This window comes from Mustela nivalis, assembly GCF_964662115.1.
Source record: "Mustela nivalis genome assembly, chromosome: 15".
Taxonomy (NCBI): domain Eukaryota; kingdom Metazoa; phylum Chordata; class Mammalia; order Carnivora; family Mustelidae; genus Mustela; species Mustela nivalis.
In genome coordinates this window covers 27,032,080-27,048,519 of record NC_139034.1, presented here as the reverse complement: position 1 = coordinate 27,048,519, position 16,440 = coordinate 27,032,080, and the positions used below count along the sequence as shown (strand labels likewise).

Below are 16,440 nucleotides of genomic sequence, written 5' to 3'. Positions count from 1 at the left end.
TATCAGACATAGAGAGCAAAAAACAAATTTTCTTAAAATCTGCTAAAATGATATTATCATGCCATCAAAATTGTGAAGTGACCTATGATATCTGCCTCATGACTCCAGAAATGGCCAAGGTCACATCATCTAAATGTTATAGGCATGACAACTGAGAGCTAATTGGTGTCTGGGAAATTATTTAACTAGAAGGCAAAGGGCATCTTTAAAAAAAAAAAATTTGCAGAAATAGAGTGATTGTGCTATCTTGGCTAAGATTTTGCTGCCAATAAATGAGGCAAATAAATGTAATGGGTAATTAAAGCCCAAAGAATCTAAGATATAAGAGAATAGGATTAATGGCAAGAGATTATTTAAAACATAGCAACCATACTGCCCAAAGCATTCAACTTACAGGAAAGTATTTCTGAACAACACCAAAATCGATAAAACCGATTATAATCCATACCACCAACGTCAGCGTTGAAATGATGATGATAAATGGGACAAAATACCCACTAAACCGGTCAGCCAGTTGCTGAATGGGTGCCTATGAAAATAAAACACCAAGACCACGGGAAATTACAATCCACAAAGAAATACATCCCCACAGGCACAGTTGAGCACTAGAGTTCGGAGCCCCCCAATTAACACGCTTACTAATCACTCCCTACTCAACAAAATCTGCCTGAATCTACGAAACTCTCGGAATAACTTCTAAAAGGAGGAAGCTGACGTTAGGTTATTTTTTAACTCTCTTCATTACCTTTGACATCTGAGCCTCTTCTACCAATTTCACGATCTGAGCCAATGTGGTGTCATTGCCCACGTGAGTGGCATTAACGAGTACAGAGCCATGTGCATTTATAGACCCAGCAATCACTATGCTTCCGGGTTTCTTCGTGACAGGCATGGCTTCTCCTGGAGGTGGGGAAGGACATCAACTGTCACACCCTCAGCACCCTCTTCAGCATTCATGTGACCCAGCAACTCCCGCCATATCTGCCCACAGGGAAGAGGAGACAAGCCACCTCACCTGTGATGAGGGACTCGTCCACCATGGTGTTGCCTTCCAGGATTTTCCCATCCACTGGGAACTTCCCCCCGGGGACAACCTTGATGACGTCGCCCCGCTGCACCAGCTCCATGGGCACCTGCTCCTCCCTGCAAAAAAGCCGCTCAGGTTACACACACAGCAACAAGCCAGAGCTCAGCCCACCCAGCTCGGGTTCCCAACCAAGTGCTGGACTGGTTACACGCTCCTCGCTTTACACCAAGCAGCAGTACTCATTTTATCTGTTCATTTTCAGATCGAGCCAATATGTACTGTGCAAATACTAAGGGACAGGCACTGTATTTGGCACTGGCAGTATAGCTAAGAACAGGACAGCCAAGTCTCTATCCTCAGGAAGACCAATTCTGCAGGAGAAACAGATAACAACATAGTCCCAGGTATTAAATAAGCATTAGGATGCAAATAATATGACCAGAAGTTTTATTTGTTTGTTCTGCGGGGGAGGGAGGGTTCACTTGGAAGATGAGCTGAGACCTGGATCATAAGAGGGACCAACATATAGGCAAAAGAAAGTTCAAGGGGAAAACCCCAACTAATGCGAAGGCCTTAAGGCAAGCAGGAAGGGTGCCTTTGAGAAGCAGGAAGTGAAGCAGGCAGTCCAGGTCTTGTCAGGACGTGCGGAGCTCAGTACAGTATGGGCTTTGGATGTAAGGTTTTTCTGGGAAATGACATAATTTGATTCACATTTTCAAGTCATCTCTCTGGCTGCTGCGTGAGAGCAGGCAGCAGGGACGATAATAGAAGCCAGGAGAAGAGGTGGGCTGTGGCAGCCTCCCAAGCAAAAGACGGCAAAGCCTAAATGTGGAAATAAGAGAATCAAAGAGGAGCTCGAAGTTCTGTTACTGAGATGGAGGCAAGTGTGCAGAAGCGGCTGAGGGAGGGCGAGAGAAGAGAAGGAGAAGAGACGAAATGAAGACCTTCACGTTGACATGTGGGGTCTGGGAAGCCTATGCGACTTCCAGGGAAAATGTCAAGCAGGAAGTAGAAAATGGGACTTGAGCTGAGAGGAACAGATCCGGGAGCTGTCCAAATACAGACAGCATTTACAGGCAGGAAATGGTGCCAGCTCACCTGGGTGTGCGAGTGGAAAAGACAAGGCGTCTAGAACTAAGCCCTGGGGCTGGCCCGCTGCACCAAGGTAGATGGGGCAGGGAGGCCTGCAAGGTGGGGGAGAAGGAGTCCCAGTCCAGCCACCAGATATGCAAACTTAATCACACTCTGCACTTGCGCTTTGTACCTCTGTGAAGGTCAGCCACATGTGCATAAAAAAGAAAACCAACAGAAAGTTTTCATGGAGAGACTGGGGACCTGGGGGAAGGCTGGTGAGAGGCCAGACGAAGGCAAACCTGGCAACAGTTGGGTTGGGGTACGTGGTCTGCTTGGGTGAGGGGACAGTTTCAGGAGCGGGTGGAGGGCAGCAGCTCAGTGGGAGGGGCGGACAGGAGCCTGTGGAGCCAGGACAGCAGCTCAGGATGCTTTTGCAGGAAACTGTGCTTTGGCAGAAGAGGGCGTGGGGTCAGACAGGAACATGGGGGCCATATGTGTATAAGGACTGGATGCTGGGGGGGCGGGAGGGGCAGGGTCGACCTGAGACAGACAGACACATGGTGGGTGAGGGGAGGGAAGGGCAGAGACAGCCAGCCGGAGCCTGCCAGGGAACCACCACAGGGGCCAAAAACATGTCCCTGTATACAGCCGACCCTGTATACAACCGGGTTTGCACCTTGTGGGTACAGGCAGGTTTTTAATAAATACAATACAGAAGTACAAGTATGTTTTCTCTCCCTTCTGGTTTTCCTGACAGTTTTTTTTCTCTTACTTTACTCTAAGAACACAACACATAAAAAATCAGTTACTAACCCACTGTTTACATTATCAGTAAGGCTTTGAGTCAACAGTAGCTTATTAGTAAAGTTTTTGGAAGTCAGAGGTTACACTTGGATTTTCGACTCTGCGCTGGGTCAGTGCCCCGTGCCCTACCATTGTTCAAGGGTCACGCGTATATAACAGTGACAAAGGCAGATAAGCAGGCTCTGAGGTTATGTTAACATTCCCTTCATTCTACAAGGACTACACTCAAACTTCCACAGAGAAAAATGGACAATGAGCTGCCTTAGCCACGTGAGAAGGTAAAACAGAACTTTACTGAGTGTGCGTACCAGGCTAGTGGATTTGTACATTTTTTTTTTCTCACCGAATCTTCCCAAAAGTAGATGAGGTAAGTGATATTCACTCCCAGTAGAGCAAAAACTTAAAGATTTCTTAGAAAGGCACGGAACTGAATCCACACGCCCATTTCTTTAAACGTTGCTATGGATAAATGTATAAAACTTGGGAACCAAAATGTGCAGAGATAGTAAATATTTCCATCAAAGTTTTTTTTTTTTTTTTTTTTAAAAACTGTGCAGGAGCATCCTTGCAAAATGAGGATTCAAGAGTGTGTCTGTCTCCAGAGGTCCATCTTGGCACCCCGTGCAGCCCCTGCCCTGCAAGGCTGTGAGCACGCGCAGCTCGGGCCAGTGCACAGAAATACAGGCTCAGCACCACGGGAGCCCGTGTGTGTGCCAGGTGCCAGGGACACGGTGGGGAGCAAAGCAGACACAGCCCTGACCTCGGGAGCTCAGAGTCCTTGCTAGGGCACTGGTGAGTCACAGGACACTGGTGCCATCGGGGTCAAATCCTTGTACAAAGCCACAGTGTCCTCCTTTCTCCAACAGGGATTTTGTTCCAGGATTAACTGAGATGATGTGTGTTCAGTACATAGTACAGTGCCTGGCATATGGTGAGCTCCCAGGGAACTTTTCTTAATGGACGTTTTCCCTAGTGACGGGTCTCTGTGTAGCAGGCCCTGTGCTGGACTGGGATATGCACAGGAAGAGATGGAGCCTTTCTCTCAAGATGCTGACAGCCCAGAAGCCACAGACAGACTCATGTATGTAAGCCCAGGAATGGTCACAATACAATAAATGGGTTAGGAAAAGAAGGGACACCCTGAGGTCTTGAGTGTGGGGAGTAGGCATGAGGAAATCTGTTTGGGGCCTGGGCAGGGTGGCAAACAAGGAGGAGAAGAGGAGTCTCCATAATCTGAGAATGTTCTTTGGTGCTTCTTAAAGTCTCCCAGTGATGGGGATGCCTAGGCCCTGCCCTCTGAGGCCTGCCTACGTGACCTGGAGAAGTTTCCCATCACACCAGGTCCTCACTTGGCAAGACAGGCCTGTTGGGAGAAAAAGCACCTGCTCACTTGTGAAGGGCATCGGGAGCTAAGAGCAGAGCCTTCTCCCCCTGCACAACCTGACAACTAAGCTTTAGAAGGTTTGCTTCTGTGGGACTGCTTCAAGAAATTGGCACCCATGTCCAACTGGGTGCCCTTCAAAGAAACCTTTAGTAATGCCAATCTCTGCTTAATCAAAAGTTGAATTTCCCCTCCATCTGAATTAACCATATCATTCTAAGTCCAAACAGCTTAATTTAAGGTGAAAAGCATTGATGGGGGTCAAGGTGGCTCCTTCCAGGGAATTCCCAGCATTTCTTCTTCAGAAGCTTGTATCTCCCCAAAACACCAAGGTGCAGGAATACACTTAATTGAGAGACAGTGATTTCCCTGGCGTTTCTTCTGCTTCAAGAGCTTCTGCCAGGAGTCTGTCTACCATACCCGTCTCCTCGCTCCTCTCCCTCCTCATCTAACACAAGGTAAAAAAACAAAAACTCAGAACAGAGCAGCCGGTACCTAGACAAACTGTGTAACTCTGCTTTCCCCACTACCACAGGAGACTTCAATGCAGCAGACTGGGGACCAGGTCGTGTAGGCTCTTGAATGTCACCCCCACAAACATGGGGTGATTTAACATTTAATAGTCCTTTCATTCATTCAGCTAGTAATCTGAGCACCTGCCACGTGGGTGTCCCAGAGCGAGCGGAGCAACAGCCAAGCAGGTCTGGGGACAGGAAAGGATTCCAGACGACGTTCCCCACCACCACTCCCACTCCCCATGTTGAGCCCTGAAGGACAAGCAGCCAGGCAGAGGGGAAGAAGAAAGTGTGAGGCGAGACCCGAGAGCCTCCTCCTGGGAGCTGCAAGGAGGGTGTGGCCTGGACAAGATGGAGGTGTGGTGGCACAAGAGGCTGAGGCCAAGAGGCGGGCTGGGGTAGACGCTCAGTCTCACATGTGCACTAAGCACACAGACTTCATCCTAAGGACGGCAAGAAGCTGCAGAAGGAGCAGATCTGTGCTTCCAAGAGATCACTGGTTTGAATGCGGGAACATATTTATCCCCATAGGAGGCCAAGGAAGACCCTGTAGCAATGCTTTAGGAGACAGAGTGGTGACAACAGGAAGGGGCAGGGGTTACCAGAGGTGACCACATGCCAGACTGATCACAGACCCTCCCATCACCCAAGACTTGGGACAGACAGGGGTCCCTGGCAGAGGAATAGGCCCAAGTCTTGCTGAAAGGAAATAGCTGAGGTAAGAAACTCTGGTGGCCTTCCAGTGGCACTGCAGAGGCCCAGTGTGGCAAGGCCCCACAGAAGGCGGGGGCTGACTTGGGGGCCCTGGCACCAGCACAACTCCTCTTATAGAAAGTCAAGCTCCTCAGCAGAACAGTGTGTGGCCCTGGCCCTGGGACAGCAGAGTGTGACCACTGGCCCGTTACCTCCCAGCAGCCTGGAGCACACGGTCAGGAAGGTGGTGTAGGAACCACCACCCTGGTCTGACAGACAGGAACCGTGCCTCACAGGCCCTAACTGACCTGCTCCTGCACACAGCCCGTCTACGGCAAGGCCAGAAGGAACCCTGGTCTTCTGGCCCCTAACTTAGAAAATGGCGCTACCACATGATGAAGGTAGGAGTCTGGCCTGTGAGCGTCCACAGCAACAAAAGTGAACCGCAGTCTTTGATAAAGAACTGAGCTGTGGCTGGGGTAACCCCGCCGTGCTTGGGCATTTCACACAGCTTTTGCCTTCTGGCAAGGATGCGCGTGTCCTCATAGCCCAATCAACAGAGCAGTCTGTGCGAGTGTGGCCAGTGCTCAAAACGAAAGACAGTGAGGAAAGGCAGCTGTCACGGCTTTGCTCCCCATCTGAACACTTCCATGTCTCAGAAACTTTCATGTCGTTAATTTATAAGGGGAAAAAAACCAGTCAAGATACGCAAATGCTGCCGGGCCCCCCAAACAGTGGAGTGCATGTGGGGGCTCGCACATGCCAGCTGCTCGGTCACACAGGGTCCTCCTGCCTGGAAGACAGGGAGCAGGTGGCCGAGAAGGAGCCCGTTCCAGCTCCGCCACTCACCTGCCCCAGGCTCTGGGCAAGTCACTCCACCCCACTGGGCTTCAGGTTCTTCCTAAAGACACGGTGATGGCGGGAGCACCTACCTCACAGGGTAGTTAACCAGTGAAATTAGGTAGTTTACATGAAGTACCAGCCAGTGGGACTAATACATGGTAGGTTCTCAAATCTCATAATTCCACCCAGGATTTAAAAGCTCTAGCACCCAGATAAAAAACAGTGCCTCCATGCTGTGGTCGGCCAGTGCCTCATTCATGCACAGGCTCACCGAGTGCCCCCCTGGAAAGCAGGGTGGGGGGCTCTCAGCCTCTGAGGACCATCTCTGGGGGACACACTCATGAACCCACACTGGCAACAGCATGAAGAATGGGCAAGTATGGTGGGGGCGGGGCACAGGATGGCTTTGACAACAGGAGTCTAGACTGTACGTCATACTGGATGGCTGGAATCAGCAAAGACAGCCACCTTGAAGGTCAAGGAGAAACTGACAGAGGGAGGTTCCTGAACAGAGAACCAGAGCAGAGACCTCTTCCCCCGGGGTGGGAGGAAGGGAGCGTGCAGTGGGGAGGGTTAGCACTGCCGGCTGAGGGACACGGAGCTGATGGGATTTCCCACCTCGGAGCTTCCAGTTTCAGTAGTCAGAGCGAGGTCACGGGTCAAAGGGGAAAGTGGTGGGGCTGGAGAGAGAGTTCAGGAATGTGAGGAAGGTCTGAAATAAGCATTCCCTAGAATATGAAAATAAGGCTGACCAGGGAAGTACAGCAGCCTTAAGTTGTGCAAATGTCCGTGTTATTTACACACCTTAAGAGTCAGTATGTGGACCGGTTAAGAGCATGGACTCTGGAGTCCAGAGCCTGGCTTATGGCCCATCCTGGCACTTAGCACCCCTGGGACGCTGGGTAGATTGCTTAGCTTTTCTGATCATCAGTCTCCTCATCTGCAAAACACGGCTAGGAACAGTCCTTTCCTCCTACAGTTTTTTCTTTAAATTAGATTTAATACAAATAGGTTAAAATAGTGTCTGGCAGACAGCAAATGCTATGTAAGTTCCAGCAGTAATGATAATAATCATTATTATTTTTAATATTTGCCAACTTTATGAAGAAGAGAAGTACTTCTCCCACTTGTATTTTTGGCAAGCTGAAACCCTACCTCCCAGCCTGTGTAAATCCTCCAGATCTTGCAAGGAAGGTCTAGCATGTGGTCCATGCTCTTGGAAGCTCTCCCTGACCACCTCTTGCCTTCCCCTTCTCTATCCAGGAACACTTGTCACCGAGGCCCCCCGTTTGTCATGTAGCCTACTCATACACGCCACCTGAGTTGTTGCCTATGTTGTAGTCTGCAAATGCCCTGCTAATTACCTGGATTGAAAGGACAGATCTGACCATACAAGTCTTCACCTGCCCCCACAAGGTCTAGTGGAATGTTGCGAACATGAAGGGTGTTTTGAGATTAATATAAATTGCTTAAAAACTCTGAAGAGAACCCACCTGACAATCAAGTTGTCCTCACCAAGGGTGACAACGGTGGCTTCTGTGGCTTGGAGAGACATGAGTCTGGCAAGGGCTTCTGAGGTTTTGCTCTAGGAAATAATCAGAATGGAAAACGGGATCTACCGTAAGCAAACCGTGCAAAGCCAAACCAACACTTGCTAGGCAGGTGTTACAGAAAGCCCCTGCAGAAAGAGGATGACCCTGAACACAGCCGTAGTGCACGTCAGGACGCGCAATGCTCCAGGACAGATGTCACTGCCATCGACACGCAGCCACGTCACCACCATACCAAATGCACAACGTCACCAAGTTCTATGAGTTACATTTCAGCCGAAAATACGAAACCAGTCTGTCCAGTAACTGCTTTTTTTTTTTTTTTCCTAAGGTTTAATCTAATTTCTTTCAGAGCTACAGTCCCACTCTTTTACAGAATAGGTTAAAATGTGGGTATCATGCAGGGTGTTAAAAATGGCGTGACCCTCAGATGGATGTGTGGATTCGTGGACTAACAAGCCACACGGTCGGTTCCATACAAAGAGGTGGTGTGAGCACTGGCCTGCCATCCAGGGTTCTTTCTGTTACACAATGTGCCTGAGCAAAGGTTTCAATAATTAACCAGATTAGCTGGGATTTCGGAAGTAGCAACCAGTTGGGAGATTAGTGATCAGAACACCTAATTATAGTAGGTTTCACATTTCCTGAAGTCTTTCTCTAGACTGTGTGTAATTAGTAATTCTAAACAAGGTGCTCGGATGAATTAAGATTTATGTTACTGAAGAAACAGTTCTTTTTTCACCTGAAGCTACAGTTACCTTTGCCACGTGTTCCAGCCACCGCCCCAGGGCAATGAACACAAAGAGCATGGGGGGGGTGTCGAAGAAGGTCACGGGGCTCCTCTCCGCCTTCTCGGCTACGGCCACCACTAGGATGACAAATGAGTAGGTGTAGGCGATGGTGGTAGCCAGCACGATGAGCACGTCCATGTTGGCTGTCCCATGCTTCAGAGACCTGTAGGCCTGGACGTAGAAGTACCACCCGCCGAGGAGCTGAAAGCAGAAGAAGCAACAGCTGCTCAAGGAGGCCTGGAGTCTGAAGAATGACCAGATGCCCAGAGGCCCCTCGGCCTGCAAATGCTCAGACATGACTTCTTCCTCGGCAAGGGACACGGAGGCAATGCATTTCCTGATTCATAGCCACTCACAGGAATGGAGAGCCAAGGTCTTGACCCATTCAGGGTCAACCTGAACAGACGTCCATCAACAGGACGAGGGGGCCATGGGGACATAAGTCATGGTTCGTTTATACTGTGGACAGGACTCTGTAGTCCTGAGAAAGAATGTGCTAGATCTACAAACCACTGGCATGAAAGATGCCCGTAATACACGGTTAAGTGAAAAAGCTGGTTTTAAATCAATTTATCTCGTATGATCCTTTTCCAATTTAAAAATAAAAAGCCCATGTGTCTGTATAGTGTGAACATGCACACACACCTACATATATAAGCAAACATGTATGAGGATCCGTGAACATGCACGTCCAACTAGTAACACCCCTGGGGACTAGGACTGGGCTGGAGGCAGGGTGTGATTCCAAGGAGGGAATATCTTCCCCTTTGCTTCTTCTAGTTCAGCATGGTTTGAACTGCCTACAACAAATATACATCACAATTGTAATTAAAAAGAAAATAGAGGAAAGAGCAAGTTCAGGCTATAATAATTGCCCTCAGATAGGCTTAAACTAAACATCCCATCGTTGAGGCAGGAGTTTTATTTTCTGTTCTAAAGCAGGCGGAGGGCACACTTCCCACCAGCAACACAGCTAGCTCCCTCCTACCAGCCCTGGAGTAGAAGTTCCAGGGGGCCCGGCTCAGGGCTTGCTATACAGGGAGAGTCTGATCACCTACAACCGTGAAAGTGATGGTGAGACCAAGTCCTTTTATGCCCACCTGCCCCCTGCCTCTCAAGAATTTTAAGACAGAAAAAAAGCCCCCAGAGGGCAGCTGTGGTAAAGCCACGCTGAAGGGCTGTGTCTGGCGCGGGAGGGCAGAGGTTGCCCCCCCCCCCGCGCCCCCGATACACACCTGGACAAAGGTACACAAGATAAAGAAGATGAGATTGAGGATGGACAGTCCCGGAATGATGTTGCGGTCCAGGACCATGGCCTCGTGGGGCCCATGGCTGGGCACCAGCATGTAGATCATGAGACCCATGACGGGGATGCCGAACACCAGGCTGCACAGGAAAGACTTCCTCCACCTGCAAAGCAAAGCAGTGACACCAGCCTATTAGGTAGCATCTGTCACTTGGATTGTGGGCTGGCCTTCTCCTGGGGCCTCAGTTTCAGACTTGCTTTTGTCACATGTCTGAGACACACCACCAGGGGTGTGGAGCAAGGGGAAGGCTCCCTCCCTGACACCCAGCCACCTGAGAAAGCACCTATGGGTTTAAACTTCTCGGGGATGTTCCAGAGATACACAGACACCCTGCCCGCCTGAGGCTGACCCGTCGCCTCTAATCCGTTGTTGGGGGGGGGGGGGACTGAGGCCCAGAACTGAGAACCCAGCCCTAAAGAAGGGGAACACCCCAGCCCACATGGCTGCCTGCTGCTCTTCTTTCAAAATAAAATTTCATACAGCCTCCCAAGAAAAAAAATCAGATAAAAACAAAATTTTATTAGTCCGAACTTACTTCTACATTTGATTTTTAAACTATTATGTAATCTAGTCAGTGAGAACTGCAAAGCCATCTTGGTGAACACCGAAGTCTGACATGGGAGTCGCAGGGGATAGCTGTGGTCTCATGTGAGCATTTGTGACATTCCCACCACGTGTTGTGGAAGCCCTAGCACACCTCCACCCCGGTCTGCAAACCACAGTTCCCCAAGACGCAGTCTTGGACTCTCAGCCTGTCCCCCAGGGCCCCGAGGATTAGCCCCTCGCTCGTCTTCCAGGTGCCTCTCCTGTCAGTCCTTCCCTGCTCCAGGCGTGCTGACCACAGCAGTCACAGGAGTCCCTGAAGACCCCTGTCTCCATGCCCCTAGAAGACCCTCAAGTCAACCCCCACCCCCACAGCCTGGCAAACTTCCACTCACTCTTCAAGGCTCAGATCATGCGTTCCCCCGCTGGCTGGCTTCCCGGCGCCCCCTGAACCTACTCGATCCACTGCTCATCTCCTCTTTCCCAGCCCAGCTAGAGCCCCTCCGAGGCTGGGACGGTATCCTCTTCATCCCTAGCACCTGGCATAGTGCCCTGCCTATAACAGCACCCTTGTGCTTGTGGACCAAGTAAGTGAACGTCCGCAACAACGAATGAACTCAGGCCACCTGTTCTCAGGCCGTGTTCTTTCCCATGACTGTAGTTCCTGCCCTCAAACCCCACTTCTAGAACCTATTCAAATAAAGTCTCAAAATACTCTGCTGTGAAAGAAAAAAATCCACACTCTTCCTCCCAACTTAAGTTAGTTACCAGCCGTAAGTGGTGATTTAAATTAAAATCAGTTAGGATTCAATTAAAGAAATTCAGTTCCTTAGTCATACTAAGTACTCTGTAGCCTGTGGCCACCACCCTGGGCAGTGTGGGTATAGAACATTTCTGTCATCGCAGAAAGTTCTGTCGGACAGCACTGTCTTAGAGGGTTAACATCACAGAGTGCTGTGGGAAGCAAGGACAGCAGGGACACTGATGAGCACAGAATGAGGCAGGCCCGGTGACGGGGGACACTTGGTCAAGAGCACCAGTCTTTTCTGTGACCTACTGCTTTATTTCCACCTTGTGGTCCAAGTGATGCGCGCCGGAGTTTCTCTGGGCCGGGGAAGCATGAAAGCCGATTTCCTTATTATTAAAAAAGGAGAAGTGAGAAACAAGAAGGAAAGCACTTGGTTAAACATGCATTGGTAGAAAGCATTTTACATCTTTGGAAATGAGAAAGTTAATCAAAAAACTGCCTCAAAAGACTACCGGTTTTTCTGCTCATGACTTCTGTACCCAAATCACACTACAAGTCCTGTCAGAGGCCCAGCGCCATCTCTGCTCCCAGACTGTATCATCCCCAAGGGAATGGCCTCAGACGGGGACTCCTGGTCCTCCTGTGGGCAAAGCCAGCAGGTTCTGGGAGAAACTTCAACATGCCCCGAGGCTGATTCATGATGAATTTACACACACAGAAATTTTCTGTGAGGAACCCCACCTAGGGAGTGGTCAGGTCAAGCGCTGGCATTTCCCTGCCTGAGGAAACTGAAGATGGGAGCCATTAAGCTACTGGAAGAGCAAGGCCTGGGGCTCAGGGAACAGGTTTCAGGGCTCCCCACCTGGGCCTCTCCCCAGAGCGCAGACCCAGGCTCCTTCAGCCTCTGCAGGCCCCGCTTCCCCTGAAGCCAGACGGGTACTGCCTGGCAATCTACTGGATCTTTTTAGGGAGTGACTCCAGCATTTCTTTCGCCACCTCGCTCGCTGACCCTCTTCACCTTATCCTATCTGACCCCTTTATGAAATAACACAGGAAAGTCTGCCAGGAAATGTCCTGCTGGTCAGCACAACACAAAGAGGGCCCCCGGGACTCTGATGATTAAAATGAAAATTAAAAGTCACGATTGGAGAAAGAGTATCTAAGACCGTCTAAAGACAGTCTAAAGACCGTCTTACAACGAACACCAGCCTAGTTACATTAGGGAAAGAGGCAGCAGAGTCGCAGGAACCGGGGCCAGACATGAACAATAGTCCCCAGATGAGGACAGAGATGCTGCTATATTAAGCTCAGCCGGCAGCGTGGAGGCCAAGAAGGGCATGAGGAATTAGAAGGTGATGGAGATGGGTTCCAAGAAGGTGATGGAGAGGGTCCCTGGGACCCTCCTGACAGCACATCAGTCTGCTTTCTGGGCTTGGTCAATGCCCACCCCCCAATACTGATGTGTAAAACCTGCGCTAGGGCAAAAGCCAAAAGGCCGCTGAGCTTAGAACTGTGAGATCTGGGTTTTCCTGCAGCCTTGAGCTGGATACAGCAAGTGGAGTCACTTAACCCCTCTGGGGGGTCTCTCCCCATCTGCTAGAGAAGCTCTGCTGTATGCCTGGAAGACCGGGTTCTAGCAACAGCAGCCTACTATTAACGCACGTCAAGGAACCCTGCTGAGCCATATAACAGACGACACCTCTCCTAAGCACACACAATACCAAGAGAAAATGAAAGACAATGTCAAGGTTGATACAAGAGGTTTCACTGCGTTAGTACTTCCTGCTGAACTGTGTTTATCCTGACCCTCAGGTGTGATGAATTCATCTTGTTCGGGTTTGGACTGTCTAAACCCATCAGATCACCACTAATGCTTATCCTCTTATGGTTTCTAGAAACAGACCTTATAAAGGAAATGAGAAGTGTTCGTGGACAAAGCGAGGGAGAGAACAGAGGAGGAAGTGTGTGAAAGCTCTTCTAATTGATTTTCTAATCCAGAAACGACTGAACTCTCCCATGATCAAGCAGGCCCAGGTAAAATGCAGTAAGTCCTCTCCTTACCAACCATCCTTTGGTCTATAGATACTTGGCACAGATATAAATAATATTTACAATTACAATCAGGTAATGAAATGTGCCACATATCTTGCTGGTATTGATGTTTCTCAAGAAATATCTTCAATTAAAACAATAATTTCCTTTTCTTTCCCATTCACTGTTTTTCACCCTCAGATTATCTGACATTTACTTAATTTCAGTTTATTTTAAAATGATTCACCTTTACTTCCCTGGGAAAACTTGAAGGATAGGCTAGGTGACCTTTTCCTTTATCAATCACTGGTTTTAAAAAGATGGGCACGTTTTTTAGATGGAAGTACAGGTGACACACAACATCATAGGAGTCTGTGTAACGTGTTCTAATGAACGACTCACCTCGATAATTCGGACAATATCCCGTGGACCGATAATTTCAGGATCAAATTTCACGTGGGCTTTGCTGGTGGCAAGGGCCACAGAGGCGTAGGTGATGCCGTTTGTCCTTGTGAGTCTGGACTCAATGTTGTGAACACAGGACGCACAGGTCATCCCCGTGATCTGCCACACAGGATGACAAAAATACCACTCACTTGGGATTGAGAGGATCTCACCGAAAGCCCACAGGGAGTGGGGTCAGCAGGCAGCCATGAGTCCCTCCTCTTTCCATTGCATCATTCCGAGGCCTCTGGACTCCCACCTCCAGACTCCATGGGCAAGATCTGCACGTTCCCCCAGGGGCTGAGGGCAGGTGAACAGCAATTCATCCCCAACCCAGGGACAAGAGACGTAGCTAGTCACGAAGCAGATGGAGACAGACCAACAGGGATAAGCTTTCTTAAGCCACTCGGTCCTCTCTATAATGGCACTTCTGCCACGCTGTGCTTATGGATGAGAGAAAGAGAGCCTGACATGAGACATACTGTCCCTGTAACAGGTGTTAGCAAGCCAGACAAGTCACTCTTTTGAGTGTTAGTGGTCATCATTTCCCAGAATTCTCATTAAATACAGACATAAAATGTCTACACACAGTGTCTGAACATGTGATGATGTTAGCAACTGCTGAGACCAATTTGAACATTGCTCAAAAAATGTTTTCATTGAACTGAGAGCTTTTCCCCTAAGGTGAGGAACACAGCAGGGATGCCCACTTTAACCACTATTATTCAACATAGTATTAGAAGTCCTAGCCTCAGCAATCAAGCAACAAAAAGAAATAAAAGGCATCCAAATTGGCGAAGAAGTCAAACTCTCACTCTTTGCAGATGATATGATACTTTATGTGGAAAACTCAAAAGACACCACCCCAAAATTGCTGGAACTCATACAGGAATTCAGCAAAGTGGCAGGATATAAAGTTAATGCATAGAAATCATTTGCATTTTTATACATTAACAATGATAGAGAAGAAAGAGAAATGAAGGAATCGATCAATTACACCAAAATTACAACACAATTACACCCAAAACCAAAGGAAACCTAGGACTAAACCTAACCAAAAAGGCAAAGGATCTGTACATTGAAAACTACAGAACGCTTATGAAAGAAATTGAGGAAGACACAAAGAAATGGAAAAACATTCCATGTTCATGGACTGGAACAACAAATATTGTGAACACGTCTATGCCACCTAGACCAATCTACACATTAAAAGCAATCCCTATCGAAATACCATCAACTTTTTTTCATAGAGCTAGAATAATCCTAAAATTTATATAGAACAAGAAAAGACCCCGAATAGACAAAAGAATGTTGAAAAAGAAAATCACAATTCCAGGCTTCAAGCTCTATTACAAAGCTATGACCATCAAGACAGCATGGTACTGGCACAAAAACAGACACATAGATCAATGGAACAGAATAAAGAACCCAAAAATGGACCCTCAACTCTATGGTCAACTAATCTTCAACAAAGCAAGAAAGAATGTACAATGGAAAAAAGATAGTCTCTTTGACCAATGGTGTTCAGAAAATTGAAGAGCCACACGCAGAAGAATGAAACTGGACCACTTCCTTACACCACATACAAAAATTGACTCAAAATGGATGAAAGATCTAAATGTGAGACAGGAATCCATCAAAATCCTAGAGAATACAGGCAGCAACCTCTTCGACCTCAGCCTCAGCAACTTCTTTCTAGAAACATTGCCAAAGGCAAGGGAAGCAAGGGCAAAATGAACGATTTTTATCAAGGTAAGTTTTTTCACAGCAAAGGAAACAGTTGACAAAACCAAAAGACAACCAACCAACAGAATGGGAGAAGATATTTGGAAATGACGTATCAGATAAAGGGCTAGTATCCAAAATCTAAAAGAACTTATCAAACTCAACATCCAAAGACCGAACAGTCCAATCAAGAAATGTGCAGAAGACATGAACAGACATCACTCTAAAGACATCCAGATGGCCAAGAGACACATGAAAAAAATGCTAAACATCACTCAGCACCAGGGAAATACAAATCAAAAGTGCAATGAGAATACCACCTCACACCAGTGAGAACGGCTAAAATTAACAAGTCAGGAAACAACAGGTATTGGTAAGGATGCAGAGAAAGAGGAACCCTCCCTCCTACACTGTTGGTGGGAATGTAAGCTGGTGCAGCCACTTGGAAAACAGTATAAAAGTTCCTGAAAACAGAGCTACCCTATAGCCCAGCAATTGCACTACGAGGTGTTTACCCAACAGATACAAATGTAGTGATCTGAAGGGGCACCTGCACCAGAATGTTTATAGCAGCAATGTCCACAACAGCCAAACTATGGAAAGAACCCAGATGTCCACCGACAGGTGACTGGATAAAGAAGATGTGGTTCGTATAAACAATGGAATATTATTCAGCCATCAGAAAAAGAAATCTTGCCATCTGAAATGACATGGATGGAACTAGAGGGTATCATGCTAAGTGAAATAAGTCAATTAGAGAAAGACAATTATATGATCTCACTCATATGGAATTTAAGAAAATAAAAGAGGACCGCAGGGGACTAGGGAGAAAATAAAACAAGATGAAATCAGAGAGGGAGACAAACCCTAAGAGACTCTTAACCACAGGAAACAAACAGAGTTGCTGGAGGGGAGTTGGGTGGTGGGACGGGGTAAGTGAGTGACAGACATTAATGAGGGCATG

The 16,440-nt window shown here is 48.1% G+C and overlaps 1 protein-coding gene across 10 annotated transcripts in view; it reads right to left on the bottom strand.

The window, feature by feature from the left end:
• Window positions 1-16,440, bottom strand: part of ATP7B (ATPase copper transporting beta) — a 79,150-nt gene that overhangs the window by 19,795 nt on the left and 42,915 nt on the right. For all 10 annotated transcript variants that reach the window (XM_082700987.1, XM_082700991.1, XM_082700985.1 and 7 more), the window contains 8 exons: window positions 13,710-13,871; window positions 11,586-11,662; window positions 9,914-10,088; window positions 8,646-8,879; window positions 7,831-7,922; window positions 1,016-1,143; window positions 746-900; window positions 395-529 (listed from right to left, as the gene is read on the bottom strand). In XM_082700987.1, the coding sequence (XP_082557113.1) occupies window positions 395-529; window positions 746-900; window positions 1,016-1,143; window positions 7,831-7,922; window positions 8,646-8,879; window positions 9,914-10,088; window positions 11,586-11,662; window positions 13,710-13,871 (1,158 nt within the window). The remainder of the gene's footprint in view (window positions 1-394; window positions 530-745; window positions 901-1,015; window positions 1,144-7,830; window positions 7,923-8,645; window positions 8,880-9,913; window positions 10,089-11,585; window positions 11,663-13,709; window positions 13,872-16,440) is intronic.